The 21,326-nt window shown below is 49.0% G+C and overlaps 1 protein-coding gene across 1 annotated transcript in view; it reads right to left on the bottom strand.

The window, feature by feature from the left end:
• Positions 1-21,326, bottom strand: part of LOC144822953 (L-asparaginase-like) — a 312,297-nt gene that overhangs the window by 57,030 nt on the left and 233,941 nt on the right. The window contains exons 5-6 of the mRNA XM_078681023.1: positions 3,839-3,938; positions 2,432-2,494 (exon numbers count right to left, since the gene is read on the bottom strand). Coding sequence (XP_078537149.1) covers positions 2,432-2,494; positions 3,839-3,938 — 163 coding nt within the window. The remainder of the gene's footprint in view (positions 1-2,431; positions 2,495-3,838; positions 3,939-21,326) is intronic.

Genomic DNA, 21,326 nt, shown 5'->3' with positions numbered 1-21,326 from the left:
GTAGATTATAGTTTTTCAGGTGTGCTTGACACTAACCACTGTGCACGTTCCACGCACTCTGCTGCTCTCGTGATGATGATAGCCACCTTTTAGACATATTCCATTTCATCTTTTCACCCACCCCCATGTTCCATGCTCCTCCGTGCCCCTGCCCCCTTTATGATACCGCTTCCACGTCATTAGACCCCGCCCAACCCGGAACCATTTGCCTTTGTATTCACATGGTTCCCAGTAACTTCAGCGCCTTCCGCGGATCAAGATCTACCAACCAGATCCCAGACCGCCCTCTGACCGCCGGATTTAGACGGTACTCAGACATCCTCTCCTCTGTAAGCCCTTCACCCCCAGGGGCCATCCCAGTCACGTCCCATCCTCCTTGCTCCCCGCCGACCAGCCCCTTAACCGACTCTTCTCTCTTCCTATCTCCATATGTCCCCATTGGGAGAAGACAGCGGATCCCTTGACCCTGCCATTTTCAAATACTTAATCGCCTACCTGGCCGAGACGGGGCTCCGTTCTCGTGCCTTCATACGTAAGTGTCCCCTTGTGCCCCTTCCCTCATGCAGCGACCCTTACTGCCTTCCGGCAAACCACTGATCTCCGCACTGACTTCCCCCCTCGTGCAGGACTCCCCGAGCATACCACTTCATTGGATCAAGCCACCAGACCCACTTCGGCAGACTGTTCTGACTTCTGCTCTCCTTTCGGCTGGAACGGGGCTCCGTTTTCTCGCGCCATTACCCGATTCCAACGTAAGTGTCTTACTGCGCTCCTTCCTTCTTCCAGTGACCCCTCCTCCCTCCCACAAACCACTGATCTCCTCCCCGCCTTCACCCCTACTGTAGGACACTCCGAGCATACTCTATCACCGGATCAACCCACCGGACCGACTTCGGCACATTGTTCCGACCACTGCTCTCCTTCAGGCCATAACGGGGCTCCGTTTGTGCGCCTGCACCATCTTGTAAGTGACTCATTCCGCTGCTTTCCGCCACTCTGCATAAGATCTTTTCCCTGATTATTCTTTTTTCTCATAGTCTTCCCTTCCTTCACCTATTCAGTCACCTCCCATTGGATCCAGCACTCAGATACTCATAATCACACGCCTACATACACAACTTCCCTTACCAGAGCGGGGATCCGTTTCTGGGCCAGCACCTACCTGTGAGTAATTCCCTTGTGCCTTCTACCCTTTACCTTAATCCACCTCCCCCATCCTTTAACCCCCCTCTTCTCTTTCCCTCATTTATTTCTTCCCCCCACCCACCGCCCTCCTCCCCCACCAAACCCCTTCCCCATCCCTACTCTGCTGTTCCTACACCTACCCTCATCTGCAATTGATCCGACCTACCGCCCCTTTTGCCTACAACCCCTCCCCCCGGCCCCGCCGCCCCTATCCACCCCTTCATCGTTGACGCACCTGCGTACCTTGCATCCCCTCCCATCCCTTACCTATCCCTTAATTTCTTTACAGCACTCTCATTAATCGGCAACCCGGTCCTGATGAAGATCCTAAATAAATATGATCGAAACGCCGTCGACCCGCATTACAGCGCAACTTATGGTGCAATACCTTCTTCGGTTCCCAAGCCAATAACAATTATTCATTCACCAAGGAGGAACCAACAATTTTGTATATATTGTCTTTCATTTTTGTCATTTTGCGTCCTTCGCTATTTCCACCCATATGTCACTAGCGCCGTCACCTGTTTGTCTCACTATCACATAGTGCACAAAGCCCCCTTGGGTTGCCACCATATTAAATGCCTCAAGTGCTGTTCTCCTAACTGTTTATTTGAATGTTTTGTTAAAATTGTCCTTTAATATATGATGCTATGTGCACTTTCAAAAAAACTCAAATTCTGAGTCTCTCTTTCTTTTATGTCCAGATCCTTTTCTAATGTCGTGTACATGCAAATATATCTGTTGCTCAAGTGAATCCAATTGAGATATTGTTGTTTTATACATGTGTTGGCGCATGGCAGCCCGTTGTGCGCCGGCGCAGGGGAAAAGGACAGGAATGCATCGCAACTAATCATTACGGCGTACAACAGAACAAAACATAGAAGAAAATTGAAAATACCGGACAAAAACTATTTGCCCTGAATAGTTACAAAAATAATGGTATTACTATGTAAATACCCCATAACTTAACATTAAATAATACGAAATAACATACAAACATTACAGTAACAATACATAAGATGCAATAACAGTACATACAGCTCAACACAGCATACATGTGATTTACAAACAAAATATATATATACATAGTTCGACATGCCATATTAATCATGTTGAAGAATTGTCAGGGGTTTCAATTTAGTAAATATTGGCAAAATGATTAGCAAGTGCCACTACTAAATCGGCTCAGAGTATCATCGTTGTTTAGAATGGCACCAATTCGTTAAGTCAAAGTATAAAAAATTACCTCTGTGTTTGCACCATGCTGTAAGAGGAGCGTTACCATCTCTAAGTGGTTGTTGTTCACCGCCTGTGGAGGATAAATGGAATATCAGGAGGCAGAAATCCTCTTTTAATAAATATATAGTATGAAGAACAAGCTCTGCATAGTGTTCCTTAATGTACTTCCTGGACATCCACAGGTTATTTCAGTCGTACCTGAATCGCCAGTACCGATCTTATATCAACAACCGTATGGAAACGAAGGAAGTACCAACTACAAATCATACTGTGGATATTCAGAGAAAGCACAACTTACTACGTTGCAGCAGATGGAGCTATGGTCATGCAAATATAAGAACTTGGGGGCATATCATCAGCGGCCGGAGTTAAAATTATCGCCGCTTTTGCGTCCGTTTTCGGGCGAAAAGCGGCGATAATTTTAACGCCCTATCAGCATGGGCACGCTAACGCATGAATCAATGCTGTAGGGTCCATTATCCTTTTGCCTTGCCTCGCAACGCTAATGAGATGCGAGGTAGGCGTTCCCATGTGAAAGACACACGAAACACAGCGAAAATAGTTGACAGAGATTCTCCCTATCATCAAAGAAATCGTTAGCCGGCCTAGCGATATTTAAACTAGCGATATCAGACATTATCGCAGGTTACTTACGCCTGATAATGACACGACTTAGCAATATTTTGAATGGGAGGTGGATCATAATGCTAGATCCACCTCTCCCTATTTACAAGGTTTACTCTGATTGTGTGTCATATCGCTGGTATTCCTGCGATATTTTATGCTTAACGCCGCTTTTGCCGGGATTTCTATGGCCTCAGCGATGCGCGTTGTAAATATTACGCTGACCGGACGATAGAACCCGGCGTTAGGCGGCGTTAGGATTTTGCGCGCTATAGGCGGCCAGCGATAATTATCGCTGCTGCTTGTAGATATGCCCCTTGTAGTCTTACATGACTGCGGGGCATATTATCAAGCCTGTGCGATAAAATTATCGCCGCTTTATCGGCCGAAAACGGCCGATAAAGCGGCGATAATGGGCTTGATAATATGCTCTAAGGAATTCCAATCGAAGCCCATGTTAGATGTGAAGACATCTAACATGGGCTTCGATTGGAATTCATAGAGCATATTATCAAGCCCATTACCGCCGCTTTATCGGCCGTTTTCGGCCGATAAAGCGGCGATAATTTTATCGCACAGGCTTGATAATATGCCCCTGCGTTCTTTCACCATATCATCTTTTCTATAAAGCTTCGCCCACGTCCAAAAAAAACCATAAAATAGTTATAATATGAAAAAATATATATCTTTAAACATCTGTAAAGACACAAAGAAGGCCTTTGGGATGTCCTGGAACGACTAGATCTAAAGGAAGGTTGACCTAATGCTTGTAAAAACAACTAGGTCTCACCGCGTGAAGAGGCGTCCGATAGTCGTAGTCGGCGTGATTGCAGTTGATGCCACTAGCTAGCCAGGCTTCCATCTGCTTCAAGTCATCAGCGAACACAAGGCTGAAAAGCAAAAAAGCATCTAAGTAGGTCTGCATCGGAGCAGAGGCACTTTTCAACTGGGCAAGAGCTAGTGCTCTCACAGCCACATCACCAAATGAAGGAAGCTAAACAGGGCTTAGTGACTCTAAGGTGGGTGGGATCATGAGAATGAACCTTATTACTGATGCATGTTTTAAGTCATCATTGCTAGTTTCTCAATTTAATTGAAATTGGCTTTCAAAGTACGTCATCTTCAGTTGGTCACATATTCCTATTTGTCAGGCTGCACAAGGTAATGAGGGAATAATGTAGGCAAACCCAGACACTGAAACTGTCCCTACTCAAACGCTGTTTAGACAAAATATTTAAATCCTGTTGACAATATTGAGAAAAACAATACTGTGAAGGTAAGTTTTCTAAGGGTGAGCAAAGTTTTACTATATATAACTTGGCATACATGTGCCATGACGGCATATATATATCTTCAAGGTACCTAGGGCCTCATTTATGAAAAGTGACGCATCGCTGCATGAAAACAGCGATGTGTCACTTTTCATTGTGCCCTCCTTGCGACACCAATGATGCGTCATATTTACAGTATGACACATCATGTCGCAAGGAGTTACAGATACGTCAGTATTTCTGACGTATCTGTAAGCGCAAAAGTCACGCAACTCCAGCAATGCGTCCTTTCACATGGGGAAAGCCCAATGTGAAAGGGCTTGCGTCAGTCTTACGCCTGCTGTGAGGCAGGCGCAAGATTTTGACGCAACAGCGTCCTAAAAGTGACGCAGTGAAATCTCATAGATTTCACTGCGTCACTATTATGAGGTATAATGTAGCGCAAGGGTTTACAAAGTGACGCATCTGCTTAGATGCGTCACTTTGTAAATGTGGTGCAACAAGGCACATTTTTTACTCCACTGGTGCGTCACTAAAAGTGACGCACCAGCGGCGTAAAAGTGACGCAAGGGCTCATAAATGAGGTCCCTAGATGTGGAGATAAGAACAGTAAACCTATACTTACCTATTTGCACTTACCATCTTGATGTTTTGGTCCTTGATATGTTTAAGGAGCTATCCTGTCCACACAGTATTTTAGTCAACAATATTTCCGTCAGTGAACTATTCAAAGTTCACAAAGTAAAAACTGGCAAAATGTGAACAGGGAAGCTTTGGAAAATAGTGCAGAATGAGAGGCCACCCCCGCGACTAGAGGAGGGGGGCCTTTAGTGGGCATTCCGTGCCTGCCTCGGTGGATAGGTTTCGTTTCTGTGTTGGGACGTCATGGGGAGGGTGCCTCGGGAATACGAGATGCTTGGTGGGCGTCTGAGGACCCTCCTCCCTAAGGGATAAAGGAGAGCAGCACACCGGGAGTAGCCCTCTTTGTCTTTCGCCTGGGGAACAGGAAGGCCAGCCAAGAAGGAGTTGTGGAGTTGCGTGTCGGGCCTGGTGGCCTTGTTGTTCGAGACACAGGTGAGAGGCCATAGCGTAGCGAGTTGGGGCAGTAATGGATGGGGCCGGGAGCCGCGGGTTCGGGCCCCGGTGATGCGGATGGTTTTAATTATGTTTCCATTAGTATTAAAAAATAAAATAATAATAAATACAAAATAAATAAATAAATAAAAGGAGAAAGAAACGCATGCGGGCCGGACGAGGAAGCCTGCTTGGTTTAATAAGTCGGTAATTAGGTAAGCGCATGGCGGCGATATCGCAGGCGGGATATCAGTTAGGCGGAGGGAGGGGGATCCCTTTCACCCGCGTGGCGTGCAGCGGTGCGCGTTGGCCTGGGACTCCCTATTACAGCACGGTTCAAGTCTCTATAGAGATGCGCAAAATGAAATAAAAAAAAAAAAATAATAAAAATAAAAAATAAAAAGAATAAGGGTTTAAAGTAAGGAGAGAGGACCGCAGGGGAAATGGGAAGGGGAGCCAGAGCGCGGTGTCAGGATGATTGATGGGCCAAGGCTCCGGGTTAGTATTCAGGGTTAGGAGATACGTCCTGAAGAAACGGGGGGCGCAGCTTGATGGCGCTGCATAGACAGGGCGCTAGCTAGTTCTCTATGCTTTGCACAACAGATAATTCGACATGGGTATGTATTTATAAATGGTATTCAGGTTGAAAGAATTTGGGATTAGATTGCAGTGGCTGCTTCTTTCATTTAGATGCAGTGTATTTCAGTCAGGCACGCACGGGTGGTCTGGATATTTCACGGGGATCCCTGCACCTATTTAGCAGCATATTCATTCAGTGCGCCAGAATGCCATGTACAAGCAGGGTTGTGTAAAGGGATTGCGGGGTGGCATTTTTCCAGCTTTTGAATACATTGCCTTGGGTTAAATGCAGAGAATTGCAGCAGCAAAAATTATGTAAAGGACCTTTAGAGTATTGGTGGCGCGCAGGCAATTGGGGGCGAGTATAGTGCATGGGTCCAGAAGGGCAGGGGTGGCGCAGGCTAGGTGGCGCGCCAGTGCAATACCGGATGGAAGGGGCAGGCATGTGTGACTCATTAATGATTATATTTTCTGTCTTAGTAGGCACAATGCCGCCCAAGAGGGCACGGGGGGGCAAGGAGGCCCCTGCATCAACAGAGGAATTTCGTTCGTTGGCGGCATTGTGGGAGGTCGCAAAGAAAGGAGGTATCGATTGGGCTCTGAGGACCCTATCGCAAGATGGGGGTGCGAGTGGGCAGCAGGAGTCCACTTTGGCAAAACGGGTTCGGCGGACGCCCATTCGCTTTATGGACGCGCAGCAGCAGAAGACCAAGCGGGTCTCAGGACAGCGAACGACCGATCCAGGTGAGGCGATGGCAGAGGGCCTGCCCCTGGTGGTCGAGGACACAAGGCGGGTGGCGAGCGTAGGCGCGACGACTGAAGCAACTGAAAGGGGGTTGTCCCCTAGGGAGGGGTCAGCACAGAATGCAGTGGTGGCCAGGGGGACAGCGACGGAGTGGGGGGGGGGCCTGTCGGTTGCGGCAGCACGCACCCTGGTGGAAACAGTTCAGGCCCCGGTGGTGGCAACACAAAATGGTGGGGTGGCTCAGGTATGGGTTCAGCCAGGGGGAGTAGTACAAGCACCTATGGTGATGGCCACCACAGCTCAAGGCCCAGTGAACAACGCAATGGCTTTGGGGGCGGGGCCAGTTACGATGTCCCCGACTCCATCTAATGCTACAGTGCCATCATCGCATGCTCCCCTTATGCATAGCCCAGTTTTATACGGCTCAGCATCATTGGCAATGACACCGTCGGCGAGTATAACTTGGCACGTTCCGGCAGATACAAGGGAGAAGATCTTTAAGGGGGAGTATGTGGATGTGTTTGATCTGATTAATGCAGGGGTGGTTCCGGGGAAAACCAGATCAGGAAAAGACGGGGAAATGAAACAGAAGAAGGTTTGGGTGGAATGGTCATTGAAGAACTGGGTGACTGGGTTTGCTATATATGCAGCAATTATGGTGGAATGTTTCCCTGCATTGGCGGCACAGTTGATAAGTTACATGGCATTGATTCATGGGGCGGCTTCAGAATTTCAGGGAACGGCATGGTTGCAATATGACACAAAATTCAGGCAGATGAAGGCGGTGAAACCCGAGATAGCATGGGATCAGCGCGAGATTAATATTTGGCATGGGGAGTTTTATTCAGCGGTGCCAACTAGCAAACCTACACATTCGTTTCGAGGAGACCGGGGTGCCGGGGAAAAGAAACAGGCATGCTGGCAATACAACAAGAATGAATGTAATAGAGGGACGGCTTGTAAGTTCAGGCACATGTGTTCCTTCTGTGGGATGTTTGGCCACCCAGAGATCAAGTGTTTCAAGAAGGGCGGAAAGCCTAAGGAGCCCCGTCCTCCCCCTGCAGCTCCCGCTCAACCAAAACCTCGCCCCTCTCAGTGAAGCTCCGAAACTGCCCACGCCCATAAGCATCCCAGTATTGACTCATCTGCTCGCAAGGTATGAGAGGGGGTCGGAAGCACAATTTTTGTATGAAGGTTTTAAGTACGGTTTTCACATTCCCTCGACTGCAGTGCCATCTGCAGTTCCTCCCCGCAACCAACGGTCAGTGCTACGGAATCCAGAAGTAACGTGGGAGAAGATTAGGAAGGAGTTGGTTCTGGGGAGGGTGGCAGGTCCTTTTGAGGCAATGCCTAGGCCGGACCTGGTATGCTCCCCCCTAGGGCTAGTCCCCAAAAAAGAGGTTGGAAAATACCGTCTCATTCACAACTTGTCAAGTCCGGCAGGTGGGTCAGTCAATGAGGGTTTGGATCCAGAATTGTGTGCAGTTCGTTACACCACCTTTGACTCTGCCATTCAGAAATTGCAGCTGCTGGGGGGAGGGGCACTGATGGCAAAGGCTGACATTGAGTCGGCCTTTCGCCTATTGCCGGTCCACCCGGAGGACACTAGGTTGCTAGGCTTCACTTTTGAGGGCAATTTCTTTGTGGATCAATGTATGCCGATGGGTTGTTCCATTGCATGTGCAGTATTCGAGACATTCAGTTGCTTCTTGGAATGGGCAGTGCGGGAGGTGATGGGCGCGCGAGAGGTTGTGCATTACTTGGATGATTTCCTGTTTATGGGAACGGCAGGCGGGTCAGATTGTCAGGAGGCTCTGGTGGGTTTTCAGCGACTGGCGGGGGCCTTGGGGGTGCCCCTAGCGGTGGAGAAAACAGAAGGACCAACAACCCAGTTGACGTTCTTGGGTATTGAGATAGACACGGTTGCAGGAGTGTGCAGGCTACCTCAAGAAAAAGTTAAAGCGTTTCAGGGGTCCTTGGATCAATGCTTGAGGGCACGCAAGGTTACTTTGCATCAGCTACAGGTGTTGGTGGGTCAATTGAATTTTGCACTGCGAGTGATACCTATGGGCAGGGTCTTTTCCAGGAATATTGCCAGGGCGATGTCAGGTTTGAAGGAAAAGCACCACCACACTAGGTTGTCAACCGAGATGAAGGATGACTTGGTCACATGGAGGGATTTTTTGGAGGATTTCAATGGGTCAGTGATATGGCAACAACCAGCGCAGGACAATAGAGATTTGGAACTTTACACGGATGCAGCAGGTAGTGTTGGGTTTGGTGCTGTGTTAGGAGCAAGGTGGTGTATGCAGCATTGGCCAGTGTGGAAAATTAGTACGTTTTGGTGAACATTATCTGCGCCATCTTGCCCCTTCCCCTAATGCCACACTTTTGTCGTGCGCGCCCGCCATTTTTTTAAGATGCCCCGATCAGAACGAACCCTTTCGCATGCCGCTGGCCCCTGACATAGCCCTTCGCCTTCACTAAGCCTGCGCGCTGACCACCCCCCCCCCCGCTTGCACCTGCCTTGAGTCGTAAACCCCTCTTCGGCGCTGCTCTGCCCCAGGCCCTCATCCTGTTCCCAGCGCGACACCTCCCCGCCTCCCTTTCATGATCTCCGGCCCTTAGATGCAAACCCCCTTTTTCCCTGTGTGCCCGTTTTGTCTTCCCCGTTTCCCAGGCCGACACCCAGCTCTGCCGATACCATTCCTTGCCCCTCCCCGTACAATAGGAAGCTTCCCCCATCAAAGGATCCCCGGGTTGATCAAAGCCCCCACTCCATGAGATCCGATCAAACCCCCCACATTCCGTGAATCGGCGGAATATCCAGCTGCGTGATACTCATCACCTGTTATGACTAGGGTGGGGATTTCAACTGTAAATGTGTGTGGGAACGGGCCCCAAAGGGGGATTCCGGGTATGTCTTTCCGTATATCAAAGCTTTGTCACATGTATGTAAACTGTAATAAAAACCATAAACACTGTATATAAGGGGCCAGGCCTCAAACGTAAGTTAGAGCACCTCAGAACGCTACCTTCTGTCCGTTTCGTTGTGTTCTCCTCCGGAGAGAATAAAAAAAACCTTGTTTCCTGCTTTCCAGTCTCCAGCGCCTGCCTCTTCATTTGATTAAATAACTAGAGGGTCACAGAGGCAATACTGCCGGGCAAATATCGATTGTCCCCGACCCGAATAAGGTTTTTACAATTGGCGTCCCAAGCGTGGGGCCCATCAGCGACTCGTGGATCCAGTGGGAGAGGTCCCGACGACAGAGTGAACGACTGCAACGATCGGGAGAGCTCTTGCCCAATAGACCCTCGTCTGGCAACCGATCATCCGAACTTCACTAGTTCCGAACAGACCTCTCTCGAGTGATCTACGGTCCTGACTGGGAACCATCAGGAGTGCCGTGAGAAATACGAGAAAAAGAGGACGATCGGGCGCTGGATTCGGAAGACAAGAAACTGTCCATGCGGTCCGGGTAAGGTCGTGTTACCACGACAAGTTGCGAAAAATTTGCTTGATTGTTTGTTTGTTCAAAAATACTAGTATTGCTCTGTTTATTTTTATTTGGAGATTCACTGTCTGCAAACGGAGAAACAACAGGCTCTCTCTCTCTTTGCAAGCAGTGGAGGATAGGTAGGGTAGCAGCCGTGCTTATTTTTTTCTCCCCCACTCAATAATTGCTTGAAACTGAACTGTTGTTCGCAAAACTATTGTTTCCTGGAGATTCCCTGTCTGCAAGCAGGGAAGAGACCACCCTTTTTGCAGATAGTGAAAAGGGTAGGTAACGCAGATCTTTGCGGACCTACTCATTCTCCCCATTGTTATTTATTGGTCGTTTGGTTTTTATATTTTTTTTCGATCCATGAGGTATTCACTGCCTGCAAACAACGTTGAATAGAAATATTCTGTACGGTCTTTGCACCTAGTGATAAGATAGGCAGTGCTGACTTTTTAGTCCCTCGTTACGAGCCGTCATGTCTGTCTTCTCCCCACTGATAAATAGCCTGTTTAGTCCGGACCGCGTATTAGAGGTGGACCATATAGCTCCATTAGAAGGCACCCCTAATAAGGACATGTTCATAAACTATGGGTTAGTCACCATAGCTTATAATAAATTATGGCACAGGTATACCGAAGAGAGTCAAGACAAACAGTGGCCACTGACAGGATCCTTTGACCTTGATAAAATAGAAACGTTAGAAATAGCCCTTCGAAATAATAAAACAACGCCAATTATGCTCGACAGTCTCGGTATGTGGCGCAGAGAGGCTACGAAACGACAGAGAAAAGACGAGGACAAACCAAGTAGAGAAATATACCGACAGGACAACCCCAGGACACCGCTACCCACAACTTATCCCCCGACACTATGCAAAGGACGACCAGACTTAGGGTCAGACCAATGCGCTTTTTGTAGGTATGTCGGACACTGGAAAGCCCAATGCCCGACTCTACTGAGCGTGAGTAAAGGCAAAGGGCCGACAGGAACGATAGACCGGCAGTACGGAAAAAAGCGCGAGACAAAGAAGAACCCGACTTACATAGACAGACCAGACAGAACCACCACGTTTGATTATGCCCGATGGCACAGATTTCGCCAGGAAAATCTCAGCGGCATGCTCGAGTTCTCCTAGGTCGGGCAATGTCAAGGCGGGAACCCAGCCTCGTTTCAAATTCACAGACAGAAAGAGATAATTATGACCAATAACTGTTTTATATTCGTCTTGGGTCTTTGTATGTCGTACTTGTACTGTCCCCCGTCTGAGTTTGTGTGTATGTGATGTACAAATCTGCGTCATCCCTCTACACGTGTTTCCGTGTTACTCGACCTCTGTTAGCAGAAACTTAGCATAAAAGCAACCTGGAAAGAAAGAAATGGTAAAACAAAATCCGTAGACCATTAATGAACTTGAACTTTTAATTTAACACAACAAACAAGGAATAATAACGATAAACTGTAGAAAATGAAAGTCAAACAGAACATTCGCCCCCCCCCCCCATTCTGGAACCTTCCAAAGTAGGGCAGGGTTACGGCTACGCCCAACCAACGGCAACCCATATAAGGCGAGCCCGGCCGCCAACTCTTGGTCAGGAAATCTTAACGTATGGGGGAGCCGGAGGAGAGGCAGGAGCCCGCAGCCTGGGCATTTGCAGGTAGTCCCGCCACATGTCTCCTTGGCCGGCCGCAACGGGCCTGGAAAGACTAAGGTAGTCCCGCCACATGTCCAGAGGAGAACGAGGCACCTCTTCCTTTTCTCTTCCGTCACAGCCGCAGCAGTCCTGGACGGCGGGATGTCCTGCACGTACCTCCACAACAACTTGTCCAAGTTGGGCTGGGAGGGAGAGGCGACGCGGACGAGCCTCTCCCACCTCCACCGATAGGAGGTTTCCCAGCCCCCGGCCCGACGCCGAACACCCCCAGTCAGGCGATGGTGCCAATACTTCCACAGCACCGAACGTACAATGGTGGCACCCCAGTACTTGCGCAGCACCGAACGTACAATGGTGGCACCCCAGTACTTGCGCAGCACCGAACGTACAATGGTGGCACTTGGGGAACACCGGATGTGGAGAGGCCTTCATGCGGGGCGATGAAAAGGAGCGGCATGGAGTACACCGGGAGAAGGAGACGATGCGAACGAGTCTCCCTTGCCCCCAGGTGGGGGCATCACAGCCGCACCCCAGCCGAACGTCCCGCTTTCACAAAACAGGGACCTCTTCCTTTCACTCCGAAGGGTCTCTTCCACTCTTGCAAACTCGACGAGAGTGGCCCCTGTAGGGCCTCAAAATGGCGTCTGGGTCCGCTGGAAGGTGGGCCCCGGCCGCTAGAGTAACTTTGATCAGCAATATGACTCGAACATTTGCCCCCGGGAGCACGAGCCCCCATCTCCGACAGCATCTCCGCAGCCTTGAAGATCATACAAAGGTCCCCGGCGGAACCTTCGGCCTTTGCAGGTTTCCGGTAAGGGACGGCTGCCTTGATCGCCAACGAAACAAACATGACATTGCCACTCCTTCTGTTAGCATGAATTCTAGAACTGCCGAAAAGGACTCTGGTCCAAACTGCCAGTAATGGGAAACATTTCCCCTGATGCTGCTTCCGGACTGAGCCGGCCCCGCCCAAAATGGCGCTGATATCAATCGGAACTTACGAACACCTCGTGGTGTTCCTTCGCACTAATATAAACTTGATGTTCTGAGATTTTATATGATCCTTTGTACACTTGGCTAGAAAAGACAAGGAGAACTCACTCGACGAACAGTATGAAAGGATCCCCGTTACAAATGTTGATTACAAATGTACAATGTATTATATTTTTATAACTGATGTAAACCTCATTTACGACGCTCACGTACGGTATGCATATAGGAAATCTGATTACCACTATTATGATTATGCTTCTAAATTATGAAAATAAATGCCCCCGAACCCCCAACCAATTAATAGACGTTTTAGTTACTTACAAATGAACGAGTAAAACTTTCCGATGTTTTTATTGCTGCAAGCGAAACCCCCCACTGTATGCACTTTAGCCATTGCCACGACCGGCCAGATACGACCGCACCCTCATAATCCATATGCTGAAATGATTTTGCAAAATAAAGTCTTTGAAACTATGGACGGGTATTGCATGCTTTATTTTAAAAATGTGGGATCGGTGGGAAAGTTTTTTTCTGTGCACCCTACTCTGCTCTCTCTTTAAGGTTAAAGGAAGATGGTTACCCAGCCCTGGAGGACGGATCGGATCAACAACACGACACTCCGCCTTCAAAGTACGCAACTGACCCATGAACTCTCGCGTAGAGGAAGACCTTGACTTCCAAGGATGGGTAAAAAGAACGGTGTAAATGAGGGAATGTAAAAGGAGGAAGAAATAAAATAATGTAAATATTATAAAGTACAACGTTCCAAAGTATCAGGGACCCAAGAACCGAAGAACTTTAGAACGCCACGGCGTTGAAAGAGGTTTAAGGATCCCGATAGTGAGATATATCCTTTGACTAGATACCTCGCACTAGGCACCTCTGGTTTCCTTTTTTACGTTTCCCCGCACACGACCTATATGAACACACTACCCCCCCCTCGACTCCAGAAACCATATCCCCGGGGACCCTGCCCCAAGGAGGAAAGACGAGTAAGAAGTAAGTAAAGGACTTATGAATCCATGTATTTGAATGCGCGCGAATGCTGTCTCCCCCACCCCCCCCCTTTTTTTCCTCCCTCTGCAGGTTACGTCAGAGATCACAGCCGAGGTGTGGCGAAGATCTGAAGCCTTGCCATGTCTAATACACGAAGCGGACTAGCACCGCAAGGTGGTGTCTAAACACGCCTGCAAACTACTCACGTATCGAACAGACCCGGAAAATTAGCACAACTTGATAGAAAGTGATCACCCTTAAACCAGACCGGACGAATGAACCCATGTCACGTATGATGCGAAACTACGAGAGAATGTGTGTGTGTGTGACTGAGGCGTTGACCCAACTGGTCGAAGGACCGAGAATGCGAGAAAGTGCGACAGAATGGTACCTCCTTTTTTCTTCTTTCCTTTTCTCAAAGCACGTCCCCTCTACCCTGTCTAATGCTCAAACTGCATGATTACAAGATTCTAACACAGACCCGTGAATGCCCTTTACTGTGTAATGCACTAAATAGCCTTTCTTGAATACACTGCCACCCTCTCTGTTGCACGTGTACTATTTAGCCTGCCGTTGCACTCTCTCTCTCTCTCTCTCTCTCTCTCTCTCTCTCTCTCTCTCTCTCTCTCTCTCTCTCTCTCTCTCTCTCTCTCTCTCTCTCTCTCTCTCTCTCTCTCTCCCTCTATTTTTGCACTCCCGCTCTTCCGAGTGGTTAGCCCCGAAATTGGCAGACTGCCACCCCTAGCACACCACCTAATTGGCTTCAAATACCGTCAGTATTTGCACAAAAACTTGCCTTTAATACAATCACCCTGAGGCCGCGTCATTACCTCTCCTTTTCCGCTAGAAGTCAATGAACCGAGGTTGGGCCGTAAGGGAAAGGACAGGTAAGACGACAGAGGTTCCCTAATCTGACCCGAAATCAGGGAACTACATGTCAACGGCTCCTATGGTATAAAACAAGGACCTCAGAATACGCGACCCTCCCCTCCCCGAATTGTCGCAATACCCAAAACCGGAAAAATGATCACCCCTGTTACCTCCCCTGTATCAGCCGCCCAAAAACTGGAATTATGAAACTACCCCCCATTTCCGGTTGTGAGAGATGGGTCGATTTATGCCCTTACCACCAGTTTCCCATGTCCCTGGTTGTTTCCCATAAACCCCTGTCCTTCCTAATTAAGTAATCGGGCTGTAAAAGGTTACGTAGGACCCAGAATGATGTTTTACAAGGTTAACAGACTAGTCCAAGGTAAAGAAATCATCAAACTGAACCCCGCAGTAGTTGCAAAGCAGGATGCACCGATAGAAAGGAAATATTTAGCCATGTTCGTCTCTCAGCAAAATACCTGTGTAGTACCATGTTGACGACTCACTGTACCCTTTTGTAAATGTAAAACTCTAGAGAACGGCATATCTTCGCCGGATTTGTCTCACAAGGGTGGGTTACCATCAGATGAACTGTCATGCCTGTAATAAATAATTATGAAGGAAAGTCATAGTAAATCCAACAGAACCCGTCACCGGTCATTCATATGCCAGTTGTGAACACTAAAATAACGGGCATTTTTCATTCTTTGCCTGGAGCTGGGAGAGAAATAGACTTTTTTGACTATCTTCATCTGCAAATTCACTAAAGACTGTCTTTTCAAACTTGTTTAAGGGTACTGCCGTTGGAGGAGAGAAGGACCGGATGTGGGAGCACGAGGCCTGACTGCAGACTAAGGAACACTTGCGACATTAGCCAGGGCGAGACCACGACAGAAAAGAGCTGCAGGACGAGGCACTGTTTTCGACAACATGAGAAGAAAGGGTCGACCTGATGCCCCTGCTCGATATCCAGTGTCTTTCGACAAGTCCCCGCTCTCTGAATTCGGTCACACGCCCGCCTACTTGAAGTCTCTCGTTCCCCTAGTTTGTTCCTACTTTGGCCTTGCTCCATCCCCCCTTTTTCCTCTGACCTACCCTATGGACTGTTTTGTACTCTCTTCTTCCATCCGAACTTTCTGACAATCACCTCAAAGGCCACAGGGCGAAAAGGACCTTTTTCGACCGGAAACGCGAGGAAAGGGTCGTGCCCTGCAACGCAGAACTTAGAACAGAGCTGGACTTGTAGCTCCACCGCCGGTGCTCAACAGCGCCAACGAAAGACCACAAAGAACAATGAGAACTCGTAAACTTCGAACATTTGACATCCTCAATCACCGTTTCTGCTATGCCTCATTTCTCTCCCAGCCGCCATTGTATTGATCCTTGCTCCAATCCGAATCTGAAATATGTAATAACCTGCCAGTTCGCGTTATGATATGTACTTGCTGCTCTCGCTGCAGAACCGTTTTCTTGTATTTCATTCCTATGACTTTCCTGCTGAACAAGTTTATCAAAGTTTATCAAATAGGCCCACCTCCTAAAACTAGAAATGTTAAAATGTATTGTTTACAACTCTTTTTCATCTAGGGTTCCTACCGTTTTCTTTCTCATGCTCACCACAGTAGAACCGAATAGAAAATGAACCAGCAAGATGTCTTGAATATGTTAAAGGGAGGACTGTGGAAAATTAGTACGTTTTGGTGAACATTATCTGCGCCATCTTGCCCCTTCCCCTAATGCCACACTTTTGTCGTGCGCGCCCGCCATTTTTTTAAGATGCCCCGATCAGAACGAACCCTTTCGCATGCCGCTGGCCCCTGACATAGCCCTTCGCCTTCACTAAGCCTGCGCGCTGACCACCCCCCCCCCCGCTTGCACCTGCCTTGAGTCGTAAACCCCTCTTCGGCGCTGCTCTGCCCCAGGCCCTCATCCTGTTCCCAGCGCGACACCTCCCCGCCTCCCTTTCATGATCTCCGGCCCTTAGATGCAAACCCCCTTTTTCCCTGTGTGCCCGTTTTGTCTTCCCCGTTTCCCAGGCCGACACCCAGCTCTGCCGATACCATTCCTTGCCCCTCCCCGTACAATAGGAAGCTTCCCCCATCAAAGGATCCCCGGGTTGATCAAAGCCCCCACTCCATGAGATCCGATCAAACCCCCCACATTCCGTGAATCGGCGGAATATCCAGCTGCGTGATACTCATCACCTGTTATGACTAGGGTGGGGATTTCAACTGTAAATGTGTGTGGGAACGGGCCCCAAAGGGGGATTCCGGGTATGTCTTTCCGTATATCAAAGCTTTGTCACATGTATGTAAACTGTAATAAAAACCATAAACACTGTATATAAGGGGCCAGGCCTCAAACGTAAGTTAGAGCACCTCAGAACGCTACCTTCTGTCCGTTTCGTTGTGTTCTCCTCCGGAGAGAATAAAAAAAACCTTGTTTCCTGCTTTCCAGTCTCCAGCGCCTGCCTCTTCATTTGATTAAATAACTAGAGGGTCACAGAGGCAATACTGCCGGGCAAATATCGATTGTCCCCGACCCGAATAAGGTTTTTACACCAGCAGAATGGTTGGAGAGGGGGCTGGTTCGCAACATCACATTTCTGGAGTTATTCCCCATTATTGTGGCTCTTCAGATATGGGGCGATTTGCTGGAGAACAAGAAAATCGTGTTTTGGTCTGACAGTATGTCAGTGGTTTTGGCGGTGAACAATCAAAGGGCCAAATGTCCTTGGGTGCTCCGTTTGCTGAAAGTGCTGGTGCGGGAGTGTCTGCGGCGTAATGTGCATTTTATTGCGAAGCATGTGCCAGGTGTGGTTAACACAGTAGCTGATTCTCTGTCTCGTTTTAAGTTGACAGAATTCAGAGCGCGATGGCCACAAGCAGACGCTCAGATGACAGCCTTCCCGGAAAGCCAGTGGAAGCTTGGTGCCCCATTGCTCCCGATCTCATAGCAGCGTCGGTTGCTCCCAAGACTAAGAGTAGGTATGAGAGGGACTGGCAGGTTTACATGGCAGTCTTGCAGAGCGAAAGGGGTGTGGGGGAATTTACACCACAAGGCGTGCTCAGTTTCATAGTTAGTCAGAAGGATGAGGGAAGGTCTCTGGCTCTGGTGCGCAGACAATTATCAGCGATAGCCTTCTTTGCAGGGATAAAAGGGGTGAGGGATCCCACTAAAGACCTTAGAGTTAGAAGGGCTATGAGGGGATGGGAACGTTTGGTTCCAGGGGAAAAGGATACCAGGAGACCGATCGATTCCAAAAGGTTGGTGAATATCTTGGCGGTTTTGCCACAGGTATGTTGGTCGCATTATGAGGTACAATTGCTGCAACTAGCATATTCTTTAGCATTCTTTGGGGCATTCCGGGTATCAGAGCTGGTGTCAAACTCCAAGAGGGACAGACAGGGTGGAATTGCTGTTGAGGATGTGGTGATTGCAGCAGGTTTGCTGCAGGTCAGGGTACGGCGGTCGAAGACTGACCCAATGGGGAAAGGAGTATGGGTGCAACTGAGGGCAAGTCAGGGGGCAGGCTATTGCCCGGTGATGTTGATGGAGAGGTTCATGCAGATGAGGCCTGGATGTGAGGACAATAGGCTGTTGGTGCATGAGGATGGTACACCGCTGACAAAATTCCAGTTTACGCGTATATGCAAGCGGGCTCTGGAATTGTTAGGAGAAGACGTAGTTCATTTTACGTCACATTCGTTCCGTATTGGGGCAGCTACTACAGCTGCGGAATTGGGACTATCACAGGGTGCAATCAAGAGAGTGGGCAGGTGGAAGTCAGCGAGTTTCGAGCGCTATGTGCGACCACAGCTGGTATAGGTAGGGGGTATTCTCAACAGATTGGTATTTACCCACTTCTCTCTTTCTATTTTGTCTTTGGTCTCGCTTGCAGGGGTGGTAAGCCAGAGGATGCAAGTATGCTGGTGTGGAGATTCGGTCATATGCAGAGCGGGGAAGTGGTTTGGAGAATCTGGGGTGGACAGGACGCAGAGGGCCTTGGGAAGGGTCCACAACTGGTTAGGGTTGGAGGGTCTGCGGGCTGAAGGCGTTTCAATTCTTTTGAGGAGTGCGCTTAATTCAGGTTTGCCTATTCCAGACATGCTGGTTATTCATGTCGGGGCTGAGAATATGGTCCCGGGGGGCAGACGAGGAGCCAAGGAGGCATTATTCTCTCTTCTTACTTGGAGCAGAAGGGCATTGCCGGACACAGCAATTATTTGGTCAGAGGTTCTCACTCGGAGGGAGTGGGGGGGTGATGTGCCGGCAGCAGCAATGAATACGTCAGTGAGAAAAATGAACAGAGAGGTGGAAAAGTTGTTGAAGGGTTCACAGATACTGGTTATTAGACATACCCTGCTGCAGACATTGACTCCTGATGAGTATCGGTCAGGGGGAGTGCACCTGACCAGGGTGGGTTTGGAGGTGTTTGTGCAAACTATCCTGGGGGCCATTGAGTTACACCCTGGTAGAGTGGCTGGGAGTTAGTATGGGGGGAGGGCAAGAGCGCCAGTGGGGCTCCTTGCCCTGTGGCGGGGTCCCTGATAAGAGAAAAGGTTGAGGGACTCCTTTTGGACGGAAAACGGTTAACCCTGGAGCAGGGGAGGCAGTTCTGGCGGCTCTAGGCTGGCGGGAGAGGGGGCCGTCCTGCTGGTGGTCCTGGACTCTCTGGCTCTACCCTAGTAGCTGGTGGCTTGGAAAGGGGTGGTGTTGTGTCCTGCTGGTACAACACTCCTCTAGAGATGCCAATTTGTATATATATGGTAAACTGTGGCGCATATGTATGGGCGCAGCATTTATGTGTGGATTTAATAAATGGTAAATGTGGGAAGTTTCATCCACAACGGAAATGGAATGTGGTATTATAATAAAGCTACGCAGAGGACATCAATCATTTGTAAGTGTCTTACTGGGAGAGGGGTGAGCCTGGTAAAGAGCGAATGGCGCGGATATCCCCACTATGAGAGGCCACCCCCGCGACTAGAGGAGGGGGGCCTTTAGTGGGCATTCCGTGCCTGCCTCGGTGGATAGGTTTCGTTTCTGTGTTGGGACGTCATGGGGAGGGTGCCTCGGGAATACGAGATGCTTGGTGGGCGTCTGAGGACCCTCCTCCCTAAGGGATAAAGGAGAGCAGCACACCGGGAGTAGCCCTCTTTGTCTTTCGCCTGGGGAACAGGAAGGCCAGCCAAGAAGGAGTTGCCCACCCACCCATCCCTAAATTCAATTGTGAGGGGCGGGGTCCCTGATAAGAGAAAAGGTTGAGGGACTCCTTTTGGACGGAAAACGGTTAACCCTGGAGCAGGGGAGGCAGTTCTGGCGGCTCTAGGCTGGCGGGAGAGGGGGCCGTCCTGCTGGTGGTCCTGGACTCTCTGGCTCTACCCTAGTAGCTGGTGGCTTGGAAAGGGGTGGTGTTGTGTCCTGCTGGTACAACACTCCTCTAGAGATGCCAATTTGTATATATATGGTAAACTGTGGCGCATATGTATGGGCGCAGCATTTATGTGTGGATTTAATAAATGGTAAATGTGGGAAGTTTCATCCACAACGGAAATGGAATGTGGTATTATAATAAAGCTACGCAGAGGACATCAATCATTTGTAAGTGTCTTACTGGGAGAGGGGTGAGCCTGGTAAAGAGCGAATGGCGCGGATATCCCCACTAAAAACAATTCCCAGAGTAATTCCCCATTTCAAGAGACACGAATTGGTGAGCTGCTCGTGTAACGTCAGCTTCCTCTGCGTCCACCAAGGTTTATATGTCAGACTACGGATAAAAAATAATCTGACATGAATAGTGTAATCTAAATATTGTTAAAAAGATTGCTCCGTTGGATGTAGCTTTTATATGACCTCCAATGGGGCAATATTTTTTTAATCGATATTTAGACCACAATACTTCTGCCGAATGATATTTGGGCCATGATATTCTGGTCCCAACCCCCTCTCTAAAGGTGAGACATGGGGCAGAGTGCAGTTTCCTGTGCCATGAAGCTAGTGCTCTGTGTTGCTCTGAAGAAGCAGGTCAACAATCAAGAGCGTGGATACCTGCAGTGCCATGTACCACTCTAGTAAGGATCCTTTCCCTCCCTCAAATGAAGAAAGTACCTGCGAGTGGGCTACCAATTAAAGAACACCCAGATATGTTTCCATCTTCCCCAAAATAAGTTCCAAGCCAGAAGACCATCAGGACACACAACAGAACACACCATGGTCAGATAGTAAGGACACTTTCCAAGTGCTCCACCCAGCAACAGGATTGGTAGTTCTAGTGCTCTCCACTCATCCATTGGAGTGGTTTTGCCCACCAGCAGCAGGGGCATCAGGGGGCAGATTTATGATGCCCTTGCGCCTCCTTGCGCCGCAATTGCGTCACGTAATGTGACGCAACGGCGGTACAAACAATGCGCCCTATTTACAACGTGACGCATCTAGGAGATGCGTCACGTTGGAAACCCCTGCGCCATAAGGAGGCGTTCCTGCGCAGGGGGGGGCGTTCCTGCGCAGGAACGCCTCCTAAAAGTGGCTGAGTGAAATCTATGAGATTTCACTCAGCCACTTTCTATGTCAATTCCTTACGCCTGCTTGAAAC

This window comes from Lissotriton helveticus, chromosome 3_1 (genome assembly GCF_964261635.1).
Source record: "Lissotriton helveticus chromosome 3_1, aLisHel1.1, whole genome shotgun sequence".
NCBI lineage: Eukaryota > Metazoa > Chordata > Amphibia > Caudata > Salamandridae > Lissotriton > Lissotriton helveticus.
The sequence above is the reverse complement of the archived record's forward strand: the minus strand, read 5'-3'. Positions and strand labels throughout refer to the sequence as shown.